General features: G+C 41.2%; 2 protein-coding genes across 10 annotated transcripts in view; both read left to right on the top strand.

The window, feature by feature from the left end:
- The window catches only part of LOC135110689 (protein bric-a-brac 2-like), a 30,412-nt gene extending 15,877 nt beyond the window's left edge, over positions 1-14,535 (top strand). For 5 of the 6 annotated variants that reach the window (XM_064023301.1, XM_064023298.1, XM_064023297.1 and 2 more), the window contains 4 exons: positions 946-1,843; positions 2,124-2,316; positions 2,703-2,782; positions 3,425-4,384. In XM_064023301.1, coding sequence (XP_063879371.1) covers positions 956-1,843; positions 2,124-2,316; positions 2,703-2,782; positions 3,425-4,045 — 1,782 coding nt within the window. In that variant the 5' untranslated portion in view covers positions 946-955 and the 3' untranslated portion in view covers positions 4,046-4,384. Of the gene's footprint in view, positions 1-945; positions 1,844-2,123; positions 2,317-2,702; positions 2,783-3,424; positions 4,385-7,411 lie in introns of those variants that run through there. The other variant, XM_064023302.1, reaches the window with a different exon arrangement.
- Positions 14,536-14,899: 364 nt separating this feature from the next.
- The window catches only part of LOC135110691 (uncharacterized), a 33,952-nt gene continuing 31,058 nt past the window's right edge, over positions 14,900-17,793 (top strand). Inside the window, exons 1-2 of one of the 4 annotated variants that reach the window (XM_064023306.1) lie at positions 14,900-14,966; positions 15,593-16,110. In XM_064023306.1, the coding sequence (XP_063879376.1) occupies positions 15,922-16,110 (189 nt within the window). In that variant the 5' untranslated portion in view covers positions 14,900-14,966; positions 15,593-15,921. Of the gene's footprint in view, positions 14,984-15,592; positions 16,111-17,793 lie in introns of all 4 variants that reach the window. The other 3 variants (XM_064023308.1, XM_064023307.1, XM_064023305.1) reach the window with 3 other exon arrangements.

Genomic DNA, 17,793 nt, shown 5'->3' with positions numbered 1-17,793 from the left:
TTTTTTTCCATTCATCTCTTCCCCCTTCCTTTACTTATTTACTTTTACAAATTAACACTCAACACATTTGAGTCACCCATGACTGTCCTCCACTGCTATCACTACAACCACCACCACCACCAGTACTTTACAACCCACTCCTGGCACCATACCCACCCAGCACTCAGCACCACACTATTCCTTTCCCCGCCCATCCCCTCCCTATACCACACTAGTTCTCCCTTTCAAACTTGCGGTTGGTGGAGTTTTTTTTTTTTTTTTTTTTTTTTTTTTTTTTTTTTTTTTTACCCCGGGTGGAAAACAGCCTTTGGGGACGTCGCTGCCGGAGGGTGGATGGTGCTCTTGGGTGGAGTGGCCCGGAGGAGGAAGAGGAGGTAGTGGCGGTTTCGTAGTGTGATGGTGGTGGTGGTGGTGGTGATGCAGTACCGACTTTCTCGTATCTACTACTGCGTCATCAGTTCTTCGCCTCTTATGGTTTTGTTATCTCTTATCTCAGGGACCTGTACTCCGTCTTTGCTTTATTTCTTTTGTTTTTCGCATCTCTTGTTTGGCATAAGGCTTTTTGTTTCCAGTTTTGGTAAGTTTGAAATTTTACTCCTGGTATTACCTTTTCTTTGAATGCCTGCATGCTTTTCTTTAACTTTTGTTCGTATGATTTTTCCTATTTTGTCTTTTATCATCCTCTCTTCCACCTTCTCATCTGATTTTGATTTTTATACGTACCAATTTTTTTTTTTCTCTCTCTTTCCAGCAGGGTCTCTTTCCCCCCATTCTCATGTGCATACCTTTCCTGATGTTACCTTCACTCTTCTTTGTCAGGCACCACTCCCTTTCTCCATCCCAGCATCGCTTCATGTAGGGAATCGTACTGTACCAGGCAAGTTGATGTGGACTGGTTAAGTCTCCAGGGAGTTGTAAAATGTTACAGCCATGTTTCTCCTGCAGGAAGTACGTGATGAGCGAGGAGGAGTTCCTGCTGAAGTGGAACAACCACCAGACTAACTTCGTGGATGTGTTCAACGAACTGCTTCAGGATGAGTCTTTTGTGGACGTGACGCTGGTGTGCGGGGGCGAGGCGGTGCCGGGCCACAAGATGGTGCTGGCCGCCTGCTCCCCGCTCCTGCACCGTATCCTCCGGGACAACCCATGCCGCCACCCGCTGGTCATCCTTGGAGACGTGCCTGCTGGGGACATGCGTGCCATCATGCACTTCATCTATCAGGGCGAAGTGAGCGTCTCCCAGTCTGAATTGGCGAGCTTCCTCAAGACAGCTGATAACCTCCAGATTAAAGGGCTGGCAGAGAACAGGGAGAGCAGCGGGAAGGAGGACAGGAAGAGGAAAGACAAGGACGGGGAGAGATTGGAGGGTCGACCCAATAACAAGAGGCAGCGCACCTCTGAGGGGAGGTTGGACAACGTGAATGCCACAGCCGCGCCTGCTATGTCCCCTGTCTCATCTCGCTCACACAAGTCACTCAGCGATTCTCATTCTTCTAGTCACAAGGGTCGGGGGGGCGGCAACAGGACCACGGGGGACGAGCAGCACCACCAGCAGGGCCTCAGGAACACCAGTGGTGGGCGAGGCAGTGCCACCAACAGCACCACCAACCATCACCACAATCATCACCCAGCCACCAAGCACCACACTCCCTCATCCAGACATTCAAGTTCAAAGGCTTCCCACACCCAAGACATTCCCTCTAAAGTGCCCTCCTCATCCAGTAAGCACCGTGGGGAGGAGGGCGTCAGCACCTCCCACCACCACCACCACCATCACCACCACAACTCAGAGAACAGTATGGGTGATGACAAAATGATGACGAAGGAGGAGCTGGATGAACTTGTGAGTATAAAGAAGAAAAGGAAGTATAATTGTAGTGAATTATCTATCACATTAAACTCACATACATCATAGTATGAAAATGACATTAAGTGAACAAAAAATAAACATGGATGGGAAAGATTCTATGAAAACTCAGGCCGAAGTTGCAATTTATTACCTAGTTTTATAATAAGGAATTTATAGTACTCATGCTTCAGCCTCAGTTGCCCTACCATAAACTTTACATATCACGAAGTATTTGGCCCCGTAAGGGTAAGCACTTCATTCTTTGGCCCCACAGACTGTGAAGACTGAGCCCCTGGACTACCCTGCTGAGGTGGCGTGGAGTGAGGGGGTAGGAGGCCTGGGACGGGAGGCGGGCATGGAGGACTCCCAGGGTCTACTGCCGGCTATCTCTGCCTCCATGCCTGGTGGTCTGGAGGGTGTGGCTGCTGCCATTGTGGCCTCACCAAACCTTCCTATCATTGAGTTTGGTGAGTCACTAAACACCACTGGAGCTTAGTGTTTCTGGCAGGTTTCTTTTCATTCTTTAATTTTTTAGTAATCATTTCAAAGGTTATTATTTTTTTTTATTTTTCGATATTTGTTACCAGTTCTCAATATTTTTTTTTTTTTAATGAATGTGCAACTTGAGAGTTACACACAGTTACCTGTATCATAACAGTTTTCCTATATACTGAAATCATTAAGCCTGTAAAGGACCAAGTGTAATCAAATGCTTTACTCTGCTGAACTTAAAATTTCATCATTATGCACTTATTTAGGTAAGCACACATAATATGTCTTCATCTGTATATATATTTAAGACTTTGTGAGCCATAAAATTGTAGTTTTCCCAAAGACCTGGAAAATCTTGCAGGTGATGACAGCCGAAATGATGACGGGAGTCGCGGTGACCTGTCCACTGCCTCAGATGATGTGAATGTCAACAATACTGCGGTGAGTACCACTTTGGGGCCTTTCTTTGGCTCAGAGGGTGTCTTCCTCTACCCTCATGAGGCTTTGTTTCCTATGACCTTGAACCATTCTATATGTCTGCTGTTCCTCACTGCATGGTCCCTCTCCTAGCGTGCACCCACACACACCCTCCTCACCCTCAGGCTGCAGGTTGAGCCACTGCTGCCTCTCAGTCTGTGGCTCATGGCTAAAGTCCCAACCATGAATACTTTCACACATTACTACTAATCTGGTTGATCTGCTTGCTTGAAAGTAGTCTTGCATATAAGTAGGTGTGCCTCTTCATATAGTAGAATAATATTGGCTGGTAACATGGAACTTATTCTGATGTGCTGGTAGGTTGGCCAATTCTCCAGTAAAGCTTCTAGCAACACTGAACCCCTTAAGAGTCTTATATGTTATGTTATATGTATTATTTTATACTCTATTTCATATGATGTGTTAATGTTATAAACTGTGTTGGCTGAGGAGCATCCTGGGACCCTGGGGAGGGTTTTGTAGGCAGCTACCACAACATGACTCTGAGGGAAAAGAAGTGACTCAGAAGCAGTTTAACTTGCAGAAGTTCTCTGTCTTGAATTGCCTCAGGAAAGTTGTGGTATCACCTGCCATTCTCTCTGCCAGGGTACCCAGGTGCAGGATAGACACACCCAGGGTAGCGCTGGTGTTCCTGGGGCTGTGGCTCGCTCCACCCTGGGTCATCCACCCCTCCAGATGCAGAAACAGCCACACCACCACCACCCTCACCACAACCAGCACGACTCTCCACCACATTCCAAGATTCAGCCTGGTGGTGGGGCACAGTCATTCCCAGGACTTCACTCAGTCCCACTTCCTATTCCGAGCTGCACCCCAGGGAGCCTGGCCTCTCCCATCCCACCACCATCCCCTTCTGCGCTCTCCCTGATTACCACCATCACAAACAGCACCACCACCAGCACTGGTAGCAGCAGTGGTGGCCATAATAACAATAATGTCCACAAGTGCCAGCAGTGTCCGTTCATCACCTCTAACCCATACACCTTCACCCGGCACCTCCGCATCCACCTGGGCACCAAGGAGTTCCGTTGCCGCCTGTGTGGGTTTGCCACTTCCCGCAAAGACTCTCTGATCCGACACTTCCGCATGAAGCACCTCACTGGGGAGATGTCCGTGTACCACGACTTAGACTCTCGAGATATTGAGGAATTGGCAATGGCGAGAGCCATTCCTGAAGGACTCCAGATATTTGCTGGAAAGCTGTAGTGACAACATACACACACTATAACACCATCCTCCACCTCAGAGGTTACTGAGTAACTAGCTTTATTTTGTACATGTTTCTTTCAGTTTAGTATTTTTCTACTTGAGATTGAGGAGTTAGTATTATATAGAACTCTGACCCTTTTGTATATATAATTTCTAATCTTATCTGCATTCTGGAAGTGACTGGACTTTTCCAAACCACTAGAATGCTTGGCATTGCTGTGTTCCTCAGGAATCTTCCTGAAGAGTCAAAATTTATGTATTAACTTCATGGTTTGATAGAACCAGTGTACATATAGTTATAGAATCTCATGGATGCATTAAATTAGTTACACATATCATCTTCTCAGTCATTGATCCATTGTATTTTTTATTTTATTTAATATTACAGAAATGCTGTAGTATCACACACTTCTGATGTGTTTCTTTTGAAACATTCATCTTATTGATAATGATTTCATGTCATTTACAGAGGAAAATCAAAGTATACTAACCTTGTAGAATTTTTTCTACTACTCAACAAAAGCTGCCAGACAGTATTACATTTTCATGGTTTCATGTTTGCCAAAGTCATTTACCCTTATGTATTATTATCAGTGTTGGCTTGAGGGCACCACCAGAGATTCACGTTAGGGGTTGGCAGCACACATCTGCTTGTCTTGACATCACATCTTGGGATGGATCCTGCTTGTCTGAGGTGAAGATATGAATCAGTCTGGATCACATTGTGTTTTGAGGGATTTCTTTCTTTTAGTTGTTTTTACAATTACATTTTTATTAGTGTTTGTGTCCTTTGTAAAACTAAACTGTCAGTATTAGCCTCACTGTATTATATATATATATATATATATATATATATATATATATATATATATATATATATATATATATATATATATATATATATATATATATATATATATATATATATATATTTTTTTTTTTTTTTTTTTTTTTTTTTCTCAAGTTCCTGGGATTTTTGTAAACTGAAATCATCAACAAGAGTAGTATCAGTAGATGGCTTGAGTGACAACATATGAGGCACTGGCCAACACATGCTCCTTTGGAGTAGTGTTTTTTAAAGAAAGTAGGAAAGAGATGAAAAATAATTTTAGGATATTGCAAAAGTTGAAAGTTGAGGAAGGTATCATGGGACCACCAGCCTCTTCCTGCATTCCAGGGACTGTCCCTGTTTGGCGTTGGCACAAAACTGAACACAATACCTCACTTTACAAATCTGAGCTCGCATTTTCTGTAATGATATCTTAGGAAAAGTTTTTATAGTGTTTGTGCAGTGTAGTTGTGATGTTTGTATTGAATCTTTTAGGAGTGAATAGCTATAAGATCATAAAGACTATCTCTAAGCTTTCCTTTTAGAACTAAATTATTTAATAGTTTGATGCAGTTTATATTGGACCTTGGTGAACTGTGGATATACAAATTAGAAGCAGAAGTTTTCATCTGTCAGCTCACAAGCAGTGTTGGGCTGTTGAGTGATTTGTGATAACTTGAGATTTCTTGGATGCATTTAAAACTATGCTTAGACTTGTAAACATTATCTATGACTATTTTTGTACATTAGAAAAGAATAGTTTTTAATATGTGAATGTGTGCCCGTGTGTTAAAATGCAGTGAAAATAATAACTAATGAAACATTAAGTACACAAGTGTTTTATTGTTTTACTTACTTATTAGAGATGCAGTCTATGATCTTAATGGTCTACAATCTTCAGTAACTATCATGAAAAGTGGAAGATTAAGGTACTTAATTACTCTCTTCTGGATTTTTATAAAACACACACACACTCACACACACACACACACACACACACACACACACACACACACACACACACACACACACACACACACACACTTTTCAACTGAGAAAACTTGAGGCTTAACTATAACTGGGGTTAGGATAGCTGACTTAAATTATGATACAAAAGCATACAGTATAAGTATGTGCAAAAACATATTTCCATTAATGGAAGCAGATCACTTAAAAAATTGGACTGGAAGGAGAAATACTAATTGGATGGACCAAAGCTGCTACTACCACCACCACTACCACCCCTCCCTCTTCCCTACCACCACATTCCTCCCCTCTTCCTCCCCACCACCACCACCACCAGCACACCCCTCCCTGTTCCCTACCACCACACTCCTACCCTCCCCACCACTACCACCACTATGATCATCCATCACTGCCAACCCATTCACTATCTCTTCTCAAGTTCTGTGGGGGACTGGGGAGCCTCATTTCCACAAGGCATAATGGTGAAGGGGTATTTGTGTATTATATTATGGAGCATATTTTTACACACACACACACACACACACACACACAAAATAATTACAAAAAATAGAATAGGTGATCTACAGCTTTTCCTTTGAAGTTTGAGGCCAGGTAGATGAAAAGATTCATTGCATTACCTAATACAGCTGAAGTACATTGCTTTCTCAACATTTTATCTTTGTCATAGTAAATTCTCCTGCAATCCATAATCAGCAAGAGGAACAGGGGAATTTAAACTCAAGAATGTGTGCAGTGGAATGATTGATAGATTGATTTAAGGTGCAGTGAAGTGACTACCAGAGCTTATCATTCACATCTTAGCATTGTAAACTTTTTGCTTTGCTTCACTGGTACTCCATGGGGCAATGCCAGTGGCTGGTTAGTGATGTAGACAAATGAGTGAAATCTTATTTGACTAACACAAGCATGTCTAGCACTGCATTCTGTCCTCTGTGTAATTTATGGCATTGCTTTTTTTCTTCCACTTCGTTATCTTTCCACACACTATATGCAACTAACCAACTAACTAATTAACTGGAAATGTTATCAACATGTTTAGCATTGAATGATGAAGCTGTCTCTTTATTTTAACTCCTCAGCCCCACAGATATGAAAAATTATCTTTGTTCTCTGTAATCCATGATTAAGTAACAGTGTAATTTGATGAAGGAAAGCATTTTAGTTGAGAACCATTTAACATTATGTAAACCCTGTAGAAATGTATACTTTGATAGAAACTGGAGAGAGAGAGAGAGAGAGAGAGAGAGAGAGAGAGAGAGAGAGAGAGAGAGAGAGAGAGAGAGAGAGAGAGAGAGAGAGAGAGAGAGATTTCTCACTCAAGAAAAGATAGTTGTTTAGATGCTTTTATTATATATATATATATATATATATATATATACACTGGGGAAATACATATATAAGTGAATTAATGCCAAGTTTTTGTGGTTTTGGGTTATATATATATATATATATCATCTTTCCTGCATTTTTTTCTGGAGTTAAGTATTGTTACTTGTGAACTGCTGATGACCAAAAACTCAAAGAAATACTCACAATTTCTTCTTCAGGAGCTGGAGGAGGGAGAAGAGGAGAACACCACCTCAGGGTCTCCAGGCAAGTTTCGTGGTGGACGCAAAGCTTGCTGCTTTTGTGGTAAGACATTCTGTGACAACTACACACTGCGCCGCCACATGGTGACCCACCTGACTCGGGAGCGGCAGTTTGAGTGTCCAATGTGTAGTGCTGCATACTCCCGCAAGGACCACCTCATGGCCCACATCAGGAGAAAACATCCCATAGCTGATGAAGTGGACAAGATAGACATCAGTACCGGACAGGCAGGGTAAAGTTCACACTCCAGGGGACAAGAATTCTCTCAGGGGTGTGTGAGTGATGGTCATGGTTGTCCGAACTCAGTTTATCCTGAGCACACTCCCTTTGCCATTCCAAGCTGTTCAGGAGTTGCCACTGTCATTGTGCACAGTGGTACTTAGTCATTATTCTGTTGACATGCTCACATATGAGATGTATATTTGGAATTTGTTGAGCTGTTTTATTGTGATGATTCCAACTTTTGTTGTAAAATTACCTTTTAGGTTTAATGTAGTTATTATGGAGTCTGATTTGTTAGTTTCCTGTTTTCCTTCTCCTCAAGTGGTGAGGTAATCTCTGTTCTCTTTTCCCCTCAGCTGATGAGGTAAGACATCAAAACTTGTAATATAGTTTTCACTGTAAATGTTTTCAACAATGGTGTCGTATGGCTCCATGTCGCCATGTGTTCAGTGTTGACAGTGCTGGACTTTTTTCATCCTAAGGATGACGTTGTAATGATCAGCACAGGAGCTCCTACACAAGCTTAGTGTAGCCTGCTCTGTGTTGTCTTGTGTGGGGACATTGGTGTCAGGTGAGGAGGACATGGCCCAGAGGTAGTCATGCACACACACTTTACCTTCTTTATGATAAGAGTTCAGCAGAGTCTAATATTCAATACCTAATGAAACTATATACAAATATGTTCATGTATATGCAACACAATGCTTTTATGCATATTAGCTGAGGGCAAGTAGCCAATCCAGTCTGCTGAATTTGTCCTCCTCTGCTCACGCATCAATTTGGTATGAAAGGTATGCAGGTCCATGTGTCCTCGTTACTCTGTCATCACTGTCCTCAAGGCACAAGGAAGCTGAAACTTATGTGACCAACTTGAGCCTATCCTGACCTTTAAAGTCTGCATTTAGTATATAACATTGAGGGAGTAGCAAGGTGTTAGTCATTGTGGGCTTTTGCCTACTAGGTGTGTGGGCTGTTAGGTTAGTGGTCTGATATATATATATATATAAGCATATATACATGCAGTCTGTGAGAGGTGAGGCATTCTTGCCTTACAAGATGTGTTGTTGGTTTGGTCTGAAGCTCACTCAACGTGTGCCATGAGTGGGCAGCATCCTCCCAGTCATGTCTTGGTGTGTGTCTCTGTGCCTTCTAACTAACCCTGAACAAGCGCGATCAAATGTGCCAGTTAACGCACAGCTTGGCTATACTTGAGCTCCTTCAACACACTCTGCTGACACAATCCTCTTTGCCTTGCCAAGTTCACCTCTTAGGGCGGGAATGCAGCAACATATTTATATTTTTAACAAAAAAATTTTGGTGGATCAGGGCCCCTTTTTGATACCTCTTGGCTGTAGTGTTTTTATAAAGGTGTGTTTTATTATGAGTAGTTGGTATCTGTAAAAAATTTACAAGGCCGTACTTTTTCAATCCAGTTGTTATTAAGATAAGCTGAAGATGGCATGTAAGTTTTTGTTTTTGGGGAATTTTAAGAGGTGAACTGTTCTGTTGATGCCATAGTACATTGCATAGTTTTAAGGCTGGCATGAATACCTGGTGAGGCTTGTACAAGTAATATGCTGATTTCTGATTTGTGGCTACTGGCAGGAGTCAAGCCAATCCCCATCATGCCAATTATCAAAATAACAGAAAATGTGATGATCCTCAAGGTTGTTTATGCAGTTCATGTTATCCATCATACCTAAGGATCTTCAGTAGGACTATTTATCTATATTTTAACTACATTGGATCAGCTCACAGATTCCCATGTTCCATTACTTAACTGATGAGTCATAACTTTGACAAGTAGTGTCATTACTTTCTCTGAGGTTTTTGAGTAACAGATTCATTCAAGGGATCATGGTACAAGGGTGTTTTACGTCTTTTCTAATTTTGTCTTGTAATAACCTATATATTCATGGCCTCTCTCATGGTCATTTCTGATTTTTAAAGAATATTATTTTAAATCATTACATCACTTCAATATCAGCCACCCCAGCTATTTTGTGGTGTTGTCCTAATGTAACAACCTATCCAAAACCTAACCTAATCCAATCTAACATTACTTATCCCAAAAGTATCTGAAGTAGCTGGGCTTCATGCAACCCACACCATCATACCTTGTTCTTGTTTGAAGTGTACATATAAACTGTTGTCTTTCACAGGGTTGTTCTGTTGTGTTTACCAGGGGATTCACTCTGTTCTTGTAGGCTTTTAATTTTGCATAATTATGAGGATTCTCTTGCTAATTCAAACTTTTATAGTGCAGTTGTGGAAGGTTTCCACACAGCTTGGTAGCAGTCTTTAGATAATTTGTGATTGAGCAGCAGCAGGAGTCACTTTGTCAGGAAGATAGAAATAAAGAACCACATTTGAGGCAACCTGTGTGAGAAGGTGCACCTAGACCAAGTCACAAGGAAGGGGATTCCAAGTGATTGATTTTACTCTGAGCTCACCACCTAACACAGAATGCCTTAGTTACTACATTTCCCCACACAAGCTCCAAATACTACAGTAAAGTCCATTGTATGAAACTCACTTTCCTGCTTTTGTACTTGTTTTCTTCTTGACATTTTGATTCTTTGTGTTTTTCCCATAACAGGAAGATAAAAATTAATTGCCACATTTATTTGTTCACTGTATAGTTTATATCCTGGCTTGTATTAAACAGCTTCACAAGTACAGTATTCAACATAACATTCATCATAGGTTTCCATTTTGCTCTCTACACATAAGGCAACCCATAGTTTCAAGAGATCTTTGTTAGACTGAACATGTCATCTCATAAACTGGGGTATATGGTGCATCAGTCAAGCTTCAAATCATCTTTATATATTTTTCTGCTTTATTATGTGCTTTTTACTATTGTATATCATGCTGTGTTCTGATTCTTGAGTGGTTCTTCCTGCAAGGTGTCATATTCCTGGTGGAGGTGTGTTGGGCAGTGGTGGGTGTTAAAGGGAAGGCTGAGCTGTAGTGTGGTTTCGGTGCTGTTGGGTTTTACTGTTCTCCTCAGCTCAAAGATATTTTCCTAGCACATTTATACTGCTAATAAGGTTACACTGTAGTTAAGTGTACGTAAGTAGTGGAACATTCATCAAAAGAGGATCCAAAGATATTTTTTTCTCGATTTATTTTCCAGCTTTGATGTATGGAAGTTAGTTTGCAATGTGTAACCCTTATGTTGGTTAGGCAGCATTGGTAATAGGCAGTGCTGTTTGATTCTCCAACAGTTTTATCAGTATTTGTATTAAAGTAATTTCAAGCCACTATTTATATACAAAAGAAAGGAATGAAGTGGACATATTATGTAGGCCATAGTTTAAAGTTTTGCTGCCATTATGGTTTTGATCAAGTGCATGATAGTTTTGTAATTTGTGTTGAGGGTATGCATGGGTAGTGTTTTGTTCTCAATTTGAATTTTTTTCCATCATTGCTTAATAAAACAGGTACATTTATTAGACATTAGATATGCTACACACACACACACACACACACACACACACACACACACACACACACACACACACACACACACACACACACACACACACACACACACACACACTGCATATTTTCTTACATTTTTATCACAGTTGTCATATCAAGTATGTGTTTTATGAAGAATACAAATGTATAAACGAATGAATGAATGAGTTAGGAAAAATATATCGAGATTAGCATGAAAGTTGAATAGTATTTATTGTAGTCTCTCTCTCTCTCTCTCTCTCTCTCTCTCTCTCTCTCTCTCTCTCTCTCTCTCTCTCTCTCTCTCTCTCTCTCTCTCTCTCTCTCTCTCTCTCTCTCTCTCTCTCTCTCTCTCTCTCTCTCTCTCTCTCTCTCTCTCTCTCTCTCTCTCTCTCTCTCTCTCTCTCTCTCTCTCTCTCCACTTTTTCATAACTTATTCAGTTTTATATTGTCTTCTTTCCTTCTTTTCCTTGTGTCTTTTCTTTATTTATTGTTTATGAACTGGATATTGTATTCATCCTTCCCTCAATATTTTTTTTATTTTATTATTTTTTTTTCATATGGCTTATTTCAACTTGCAGTTATAATTTTGTCCTTTTTCTTCCGTCTTTCTGTCTTTCATGACTTAACACTGCAGTTTTAACTTTGTCCTCTTCCTTCCTTTTTTTTCCCCAGGATTAATTTAACTGCAGTATTCCCTTCCTGTAGGAGGAACTAGCTGCCTAAGTTGTCAGTCCAGACCCTACCTGGAGAGCTCAAATATTATCACTTGTTTACTATTTATTTTGAAGTGAATTAAAAAGACATTATGCCATAGGAAAGACTGAGCAACCAGTATATTAGTTATGTATCTATAGCGTACATGTGTATGTTTAATATCTGAATGCAAGAAGTTATGAAATTTCTACATTCGCCTTGAGACTACTGAAAGACATTGTGATCATATGTACAGTTTATTTATTTATTTATTTTTTATTTATTTATTTTTTTATTTTTTCTCATTAATTTATTGTATGTTTAAACCTTGCCGGCCGTGAAGGATTGTTTACTTCTGCACCAACTCTGGTTGCCTCGTTGGCAGTAGGTGGGAGTGATATACATAAAGAATAATGAGTGTGTTGTTTTGAATTCATAGAGGATAATCTTGGTTCGCAGAAAATAGTATTCATAGTAATAAAAAGTTCATGTATAATCAAGTATTGATTTATGAATGGGAGAGGTGGTAGGGAAATTTACCCCAAAGCAAGAGTACATATGATTATATTACTTATGTTTTAACTACACATCATCAGAGAGAAGAAAGATGTGTGCTGTTGAAATGTTAAAGAATATAGTGCTCTTGTTTCTGTCATAGTTTTCATACTACATTTTCTACTAGTTTGTCTATATTTGGCATCATTGATTTATGCATAATTAATGAAACAAGCTTTCATGATTTTGTGTAGACTTGTGGTCAATTCCATTGTCCACTAGAGTAGATTTACAGGCAACCAAACTAAACTGTTCTCCAAATTTGTAAGGTTTTCTAGGAAGCAGCTAAGAATATACATTTTTTTTTATTGTTTAATGCTTTGAAGAGAAGCTAACAAACTGAGGATTAGTTATGTTTGGACACTATAGCTTCCATTTTCTTGTACTATTGAAGTGCCCCTTAGTGTGTTGGAACTTATCCAGTACTGAAGGGGAGCCAACAAGCGAGGCAGCCAGAGTGAGGGGCACTGCTCATCTGGACACAGCCAGTATCCTACAGTACAATTTAGTTCTGCCATATTGCGTGATGGGTAGGGTTTATTTCATTGTGACACAAGTAGTTTGGTTTTCACGAGGTACATGCTTCACCCTTCTGTGGCATGGTGGTGGGGACAGATCCAGTGGTGGTCAAGGAAGGTGGTAGACGCCGAGTATCATTGCTCTGTTTTGCCCACACAAGCTGCTATTGCCTCGTGTATGAGGTACAGAATGTATTTTGTCTCGCATATGAGGTACACAATGGTATTTAATGACATTATGCAGTTGTGTTTTATTCATTGAGTACATTTCTTGTTAAAAGTGCTGGCCACCTTAATATTTGCTAGTTTTTGTAAATTGGTCTATTTGCAGAATTTTGTTTTATTATTATTATCCAATCATAGGGAGATGTAATTTGTTGCCATTATTGTGTTTTATTTATCACTAAAGAATCTAAGCCAGTCGTATTTTTACTCTTGCAGTCATTTGAAAGCTCTTGCGTCTCCATAATAGCCTCAAAAATCATTTTCTCATTTTCTAGATCAATTAAAAAATATACGTATGAAAACTAAGCGCTGTGTGTGTCTGTGTGTGTGTGTGTGTGTGTGTGTGTGTGTGTTGGCCATGGGGTCGCTGCTCCTCACCTGGCTGCCAGCTCCTGTCACGGCCACAGTGGAGCCCCATCAGTGAGGTGCGCGGTGGCGAGTGCCCAGCGTGATGTCGAGGCGTGACGGAGCTGATCGCTGTGTGTACCCTTGTATCCATTCATTCATTCATGTAGTGATCCAGATGACATCGTGTGTGACGTGACCCGCCGAGGGACCAATGTTTTCTGTGCCTGCTGGTGACAAAGGATGACGTCATTGTCGTTAGTCACTCCTTACCTTCACTTTTCGGAAACACCATTGTAATGATCTGTGTGTTTGGGATCAGGTTTTATTCGTTGGGATTTTATTTGTCTTGGATTATTTAATGTGAGGACTGTATTCCGCTTTTAAATTGTAATATATGTACACAGTGGTATATGCAGACATCTATAATTCTCCATGCCTTAAGAAGATAGCGTTTTCCCGTCGTACTGATAGACTGATAACGTGCTGTTGATCTCAACGCTTTCGACAATGGCGGATTCGGTGCTGTGTCCACTTTTCTCTTTTTGGTCTCCCTCGGTTTACCTTTTATGCGTCTTAATGAAATATTTATGAAGTGTACAGATGTCGTGATACATCACTATATTTATGATTTGTACAGAAGTGACTTTGCTACACCTTATTCAAGGGGTGATATAGATTATATAGATATAGAGATTATATATTATATTGAGGTGATTTCCCTTTGGCGAGAACCTGCCTTTTTTTTGTGCACTCGTATTGCAAGCACCTGCCGTGAGTAGGGGAGTGTTTGGCAAGCTTATTTCCCGTGTAGGTAAGAGTGATGCTTGTGATGAAATACGTAGTGCCAGAGAAGAGAGCACTGTACAGGCAGACAAGGGACCGTTTTACTTGGGCAGATTTGTCGCACCAAGGGAGCTCACCTTATAATAGTTGTATTTTCCTTGTTATTTAAAGTGAGTGACCCGAGTACTCAAGTTCTTTTGTACTGACGAGACTCCGGACTCTTGTAGTTTAAGCTTTCTATGTAATAAAACTTTCAACAACACAGGCTAGATGGAGGACATTTTTTCTCCCTCGTCTCTTTTGCAACATGAAATTGATGACCTATGAAAGTTATGTGACAGTAAGGCGCACCAGTAGGCCATGATAAAGAAAATAAATCTTACTTTTGTTTCATTATTTACATTTTCATTTGCGATTTGTCTTCTTTTATCAGCAGTGCAAAGTGAATGAAGGGTATTGAAGCGCCGGTCTGCCATGATAAGAAAAAAAATTAATAATAATAATCTTGCATTTATGGTTTAATGATACAATTTTATTGTTGTTTATTGATATTTTCTTAGACATTTATTTTATTAGCAGTAGTGCAAGTTCTAGGGGTATTGGGAGAGGGGGATAGTGTGAGTCACCACCGCCAGAGGGCCCGAGACTGGGATACACTGAGCGAGCCATCCAGTCCTCTGCCAGACACCGGGAGGGAAAGGTTGCCAGCTTTAGGTGGTGCGCTAACACGTGTTCACTTGTAATTTCGTTCGCTGTCCTGTGGATAATAAATTAATCTTGTAAAGTAAAGTGTCTTGTTCCTCTAACGTTGGTCTTCTGCAAAGAGTCGCTTAGGTATTTTTTTTTTTTTGTAAGAATTTATCTAATTTCAAGATTATATTTTATTTCATCTGTGTTTTGGACGAATCCGACCAGTCCTTCTGGAAAATCGCTTTACTTCATGCAAAGCTATCATCATAGTATGTGCAGAGAACCTGTGGTACGGAGATGACACTGAGAACGTGAAGTTAAAGAACAGAAAAGGCCTGTGTGTGAACTTGAGGAATGACATGATGCTTCGTCACTGAGGAAGAAAAAAAAAAAAAAAAGGGTTACGCCGTGACGTACCCAAGTATTCTTTACCCTGTACGGTGACTGGGCGCCTCCACTGTTTACCCTTCAGTGAAAGTGTGCAAGGGTCGCGCCGTTTCCTGCACAATTGCATGAACATTACAGATTCCCACACTTGAGGACTATCTCCAGAAGTATATAAAAGCACCTTAAAAACGTGTGTCTGAAGTGCCGAGTTCTGTAAAATTATCGTAAATTAACCTGTTTCCCTCACAGAATTTTTTTTTTCCATAAGGAAAAACATTTAAAGAACAACACGGACGCCTGTATTTGAAATCAAGAGATAATTTTTAAAACCAGTCTTTGGTGAATTAATGTTACATTTTCACCAAATCATGACTGCGATAGCAGTGTATTGATGAACGTAGACTACGGAACATGACAAAGGAGCATAACATTCTCAGTTATGATGGATGGAGTTGAGCATGGGGTTAGATAAGCTCTCCGTACATCACAAACATCAAGCCAAGAAAACCTGAGAGACGCCGTATTTCTCTCAAGCCCCCTCCACGGACTCAACGGCGAGCATTAAATAATAAGCGTGCATGTGTGTTCCCGCCATCATGTCCCTTGCGTGGCGCGTGTGCTGGGTGACGGCGACGCTGGTGGTGACGGTGTGCGGGACGGTGACACCACAACAGATGCAGCAGACGGAGGATGACCCTGCTCCTGCTGACCCGCGCGGCCCTCGACATACCGACGGCTTGCCTCTGCCCGTCCCCGTCCCAGTCAGGGTATGTATTCTTATCTTTTTGTTCTCTCCTAGTTGTAATTTAAGAGTAAAGCTCTTTGCGTCCCGTCTTTAAAAGTTTGCTTATGCTTTTTCTTCGTAACTGCCAATATTTTTTATTTTTTTTTCGTACACAAGACTTCTTTCAGCAATATATTTCGATAATTTATTGCCTTGCTGTCTCGAAAGCTGAATTTTCGTATGTCTTTTGAACTTTTCATACATAATTTCTTGCGGTTTCTTTTTGATGTTGTGTGTGTGTGTGTGTGTGTGTGTGTGTGTGTGTGTGTGTGTGTGTGTGTGTGTGTGTGTGTGTGAACGACCCACTAAATTATGTTGAGAAGAAAACACTTGAGGTCCAGGTAAAAATCTTACATTCCAAAGCTCTTATTTCAGTTTGTTTATTTGCTTATTGTTTGCCGCAGTGCCATTATTTCCATGTGTAGTTTTCTCTTGATGCAGAATGCATGCATGTGTTTACTTTCACCATCGCACGTTCTACCCACGGAATCTCTCTCTCTCTCTCTCTCTCTCTCTCTCTCTCTCTCTCTCTCTCTCTCTCTCTCTCTCTCTCTCTCTCTCTCTCTCTCTCTCTCTCTCTCTCTCACTCTGTGTGTGTGTGTGTGTGTGTGTGTGTGTGTGTGTGTGTGTGTGTGTGTGTGTGTGTGTGTGTGTGTGTGTGTGTGTGTGTGTGTGTCACCATCGCACGTTCTACCCACGGAATTCTCTCTCTCTCTCTCTCTCTCTCTCTCTCTCTCTCTCTCTCTCTCTCTCTCATCTCTCTCTCTCTCTCTCTCTCTCTCTCTCTCTCTCTCTCTCTGTGTGTGTGTGTGTGTGTGTGTGTGTGTGTGTGTGTGTGTGTGTGTGTGTGTGTGTGCGTGTGCGCGCGCGTTGCGCGCTTGCACCTTCAATAGTGTTGTGTGCATTGTATATCAGGCAGAATGGGGACGCGTGACTGCACAAATCACTACTGCGGACAAGGCAATATATAACGACATACGAACGTCAGGTGGAACACTTAAAGAACACCTTTGTGATATTTATTAATAGGCCTAAGGAAAAAGTATTAGGGTGGCATGGGCGGCGTGTGTGTGTGTTTACATCTGTCTCAGACAGCCAGTCAGCCTGCTTGGCGCGCGGCGGGGCGCATGCTGGCCAGGCGAGAGTCTGAGGTGGCGGGCACCGCGCCGCCCCGGGCCCCTACTTGTCACTCTCCCCAGCACCCACCGCCTCACCCGGTGCTGCTCGTTAAAGAGCCAAAACACAACACTTGCCAGAGTACTCCACAAACATGAGCTCAGCAGTTTTCTCTTTCTTCATGCAACGTTTTGCCCGATGGTACCTGCTACTAATGTAGCGCGTCCCTGTCCGTACCTATGTGCGTGGCATTCATATTAATCAACCTGCCTGCAAGGTGAGGAGGTAGGAATGCGGACTCATCTGTCGCGGTTATCTTTTAATGCAATTCATGGAGGTAACTTGCCTACTGCGACATACCTTTTTTAATAGACAGAACAAGCAATTGCAGACATATAGGCTATAATTCAGATGATGATTTTTCATTAACCCGTCAACGTACGTATTTGTTAAAACTTTACCTATAGTTGAAGATCTTTTGTATCATTGTTTTTTACTTTGTTGACATGGTACAGTACAGCTCATTTCCTGCCGTGGCACGACTGGCATG

Source organism: Scylla paramamosain, chromosome 20 (genome assembly GCF_035594125.1).
Source record: "Scylla paramamosain isolate STU-SP2022 chromosome 20, ASM3559412v1, whole genome shotgun sequence".
Taxonomy (NCBI): domain Eukaryota; kingdom Metazoa; phylum Arthropoda; class Malacostraca; order Decapoda; family Portunidae; genus Scylla; species Scylla paramamosain.
The sequence above is the reverse complement of the archived record's forward strand: the minus strand, read 5'-3'. Positions and strand labels throughout refer to the sequence as shown.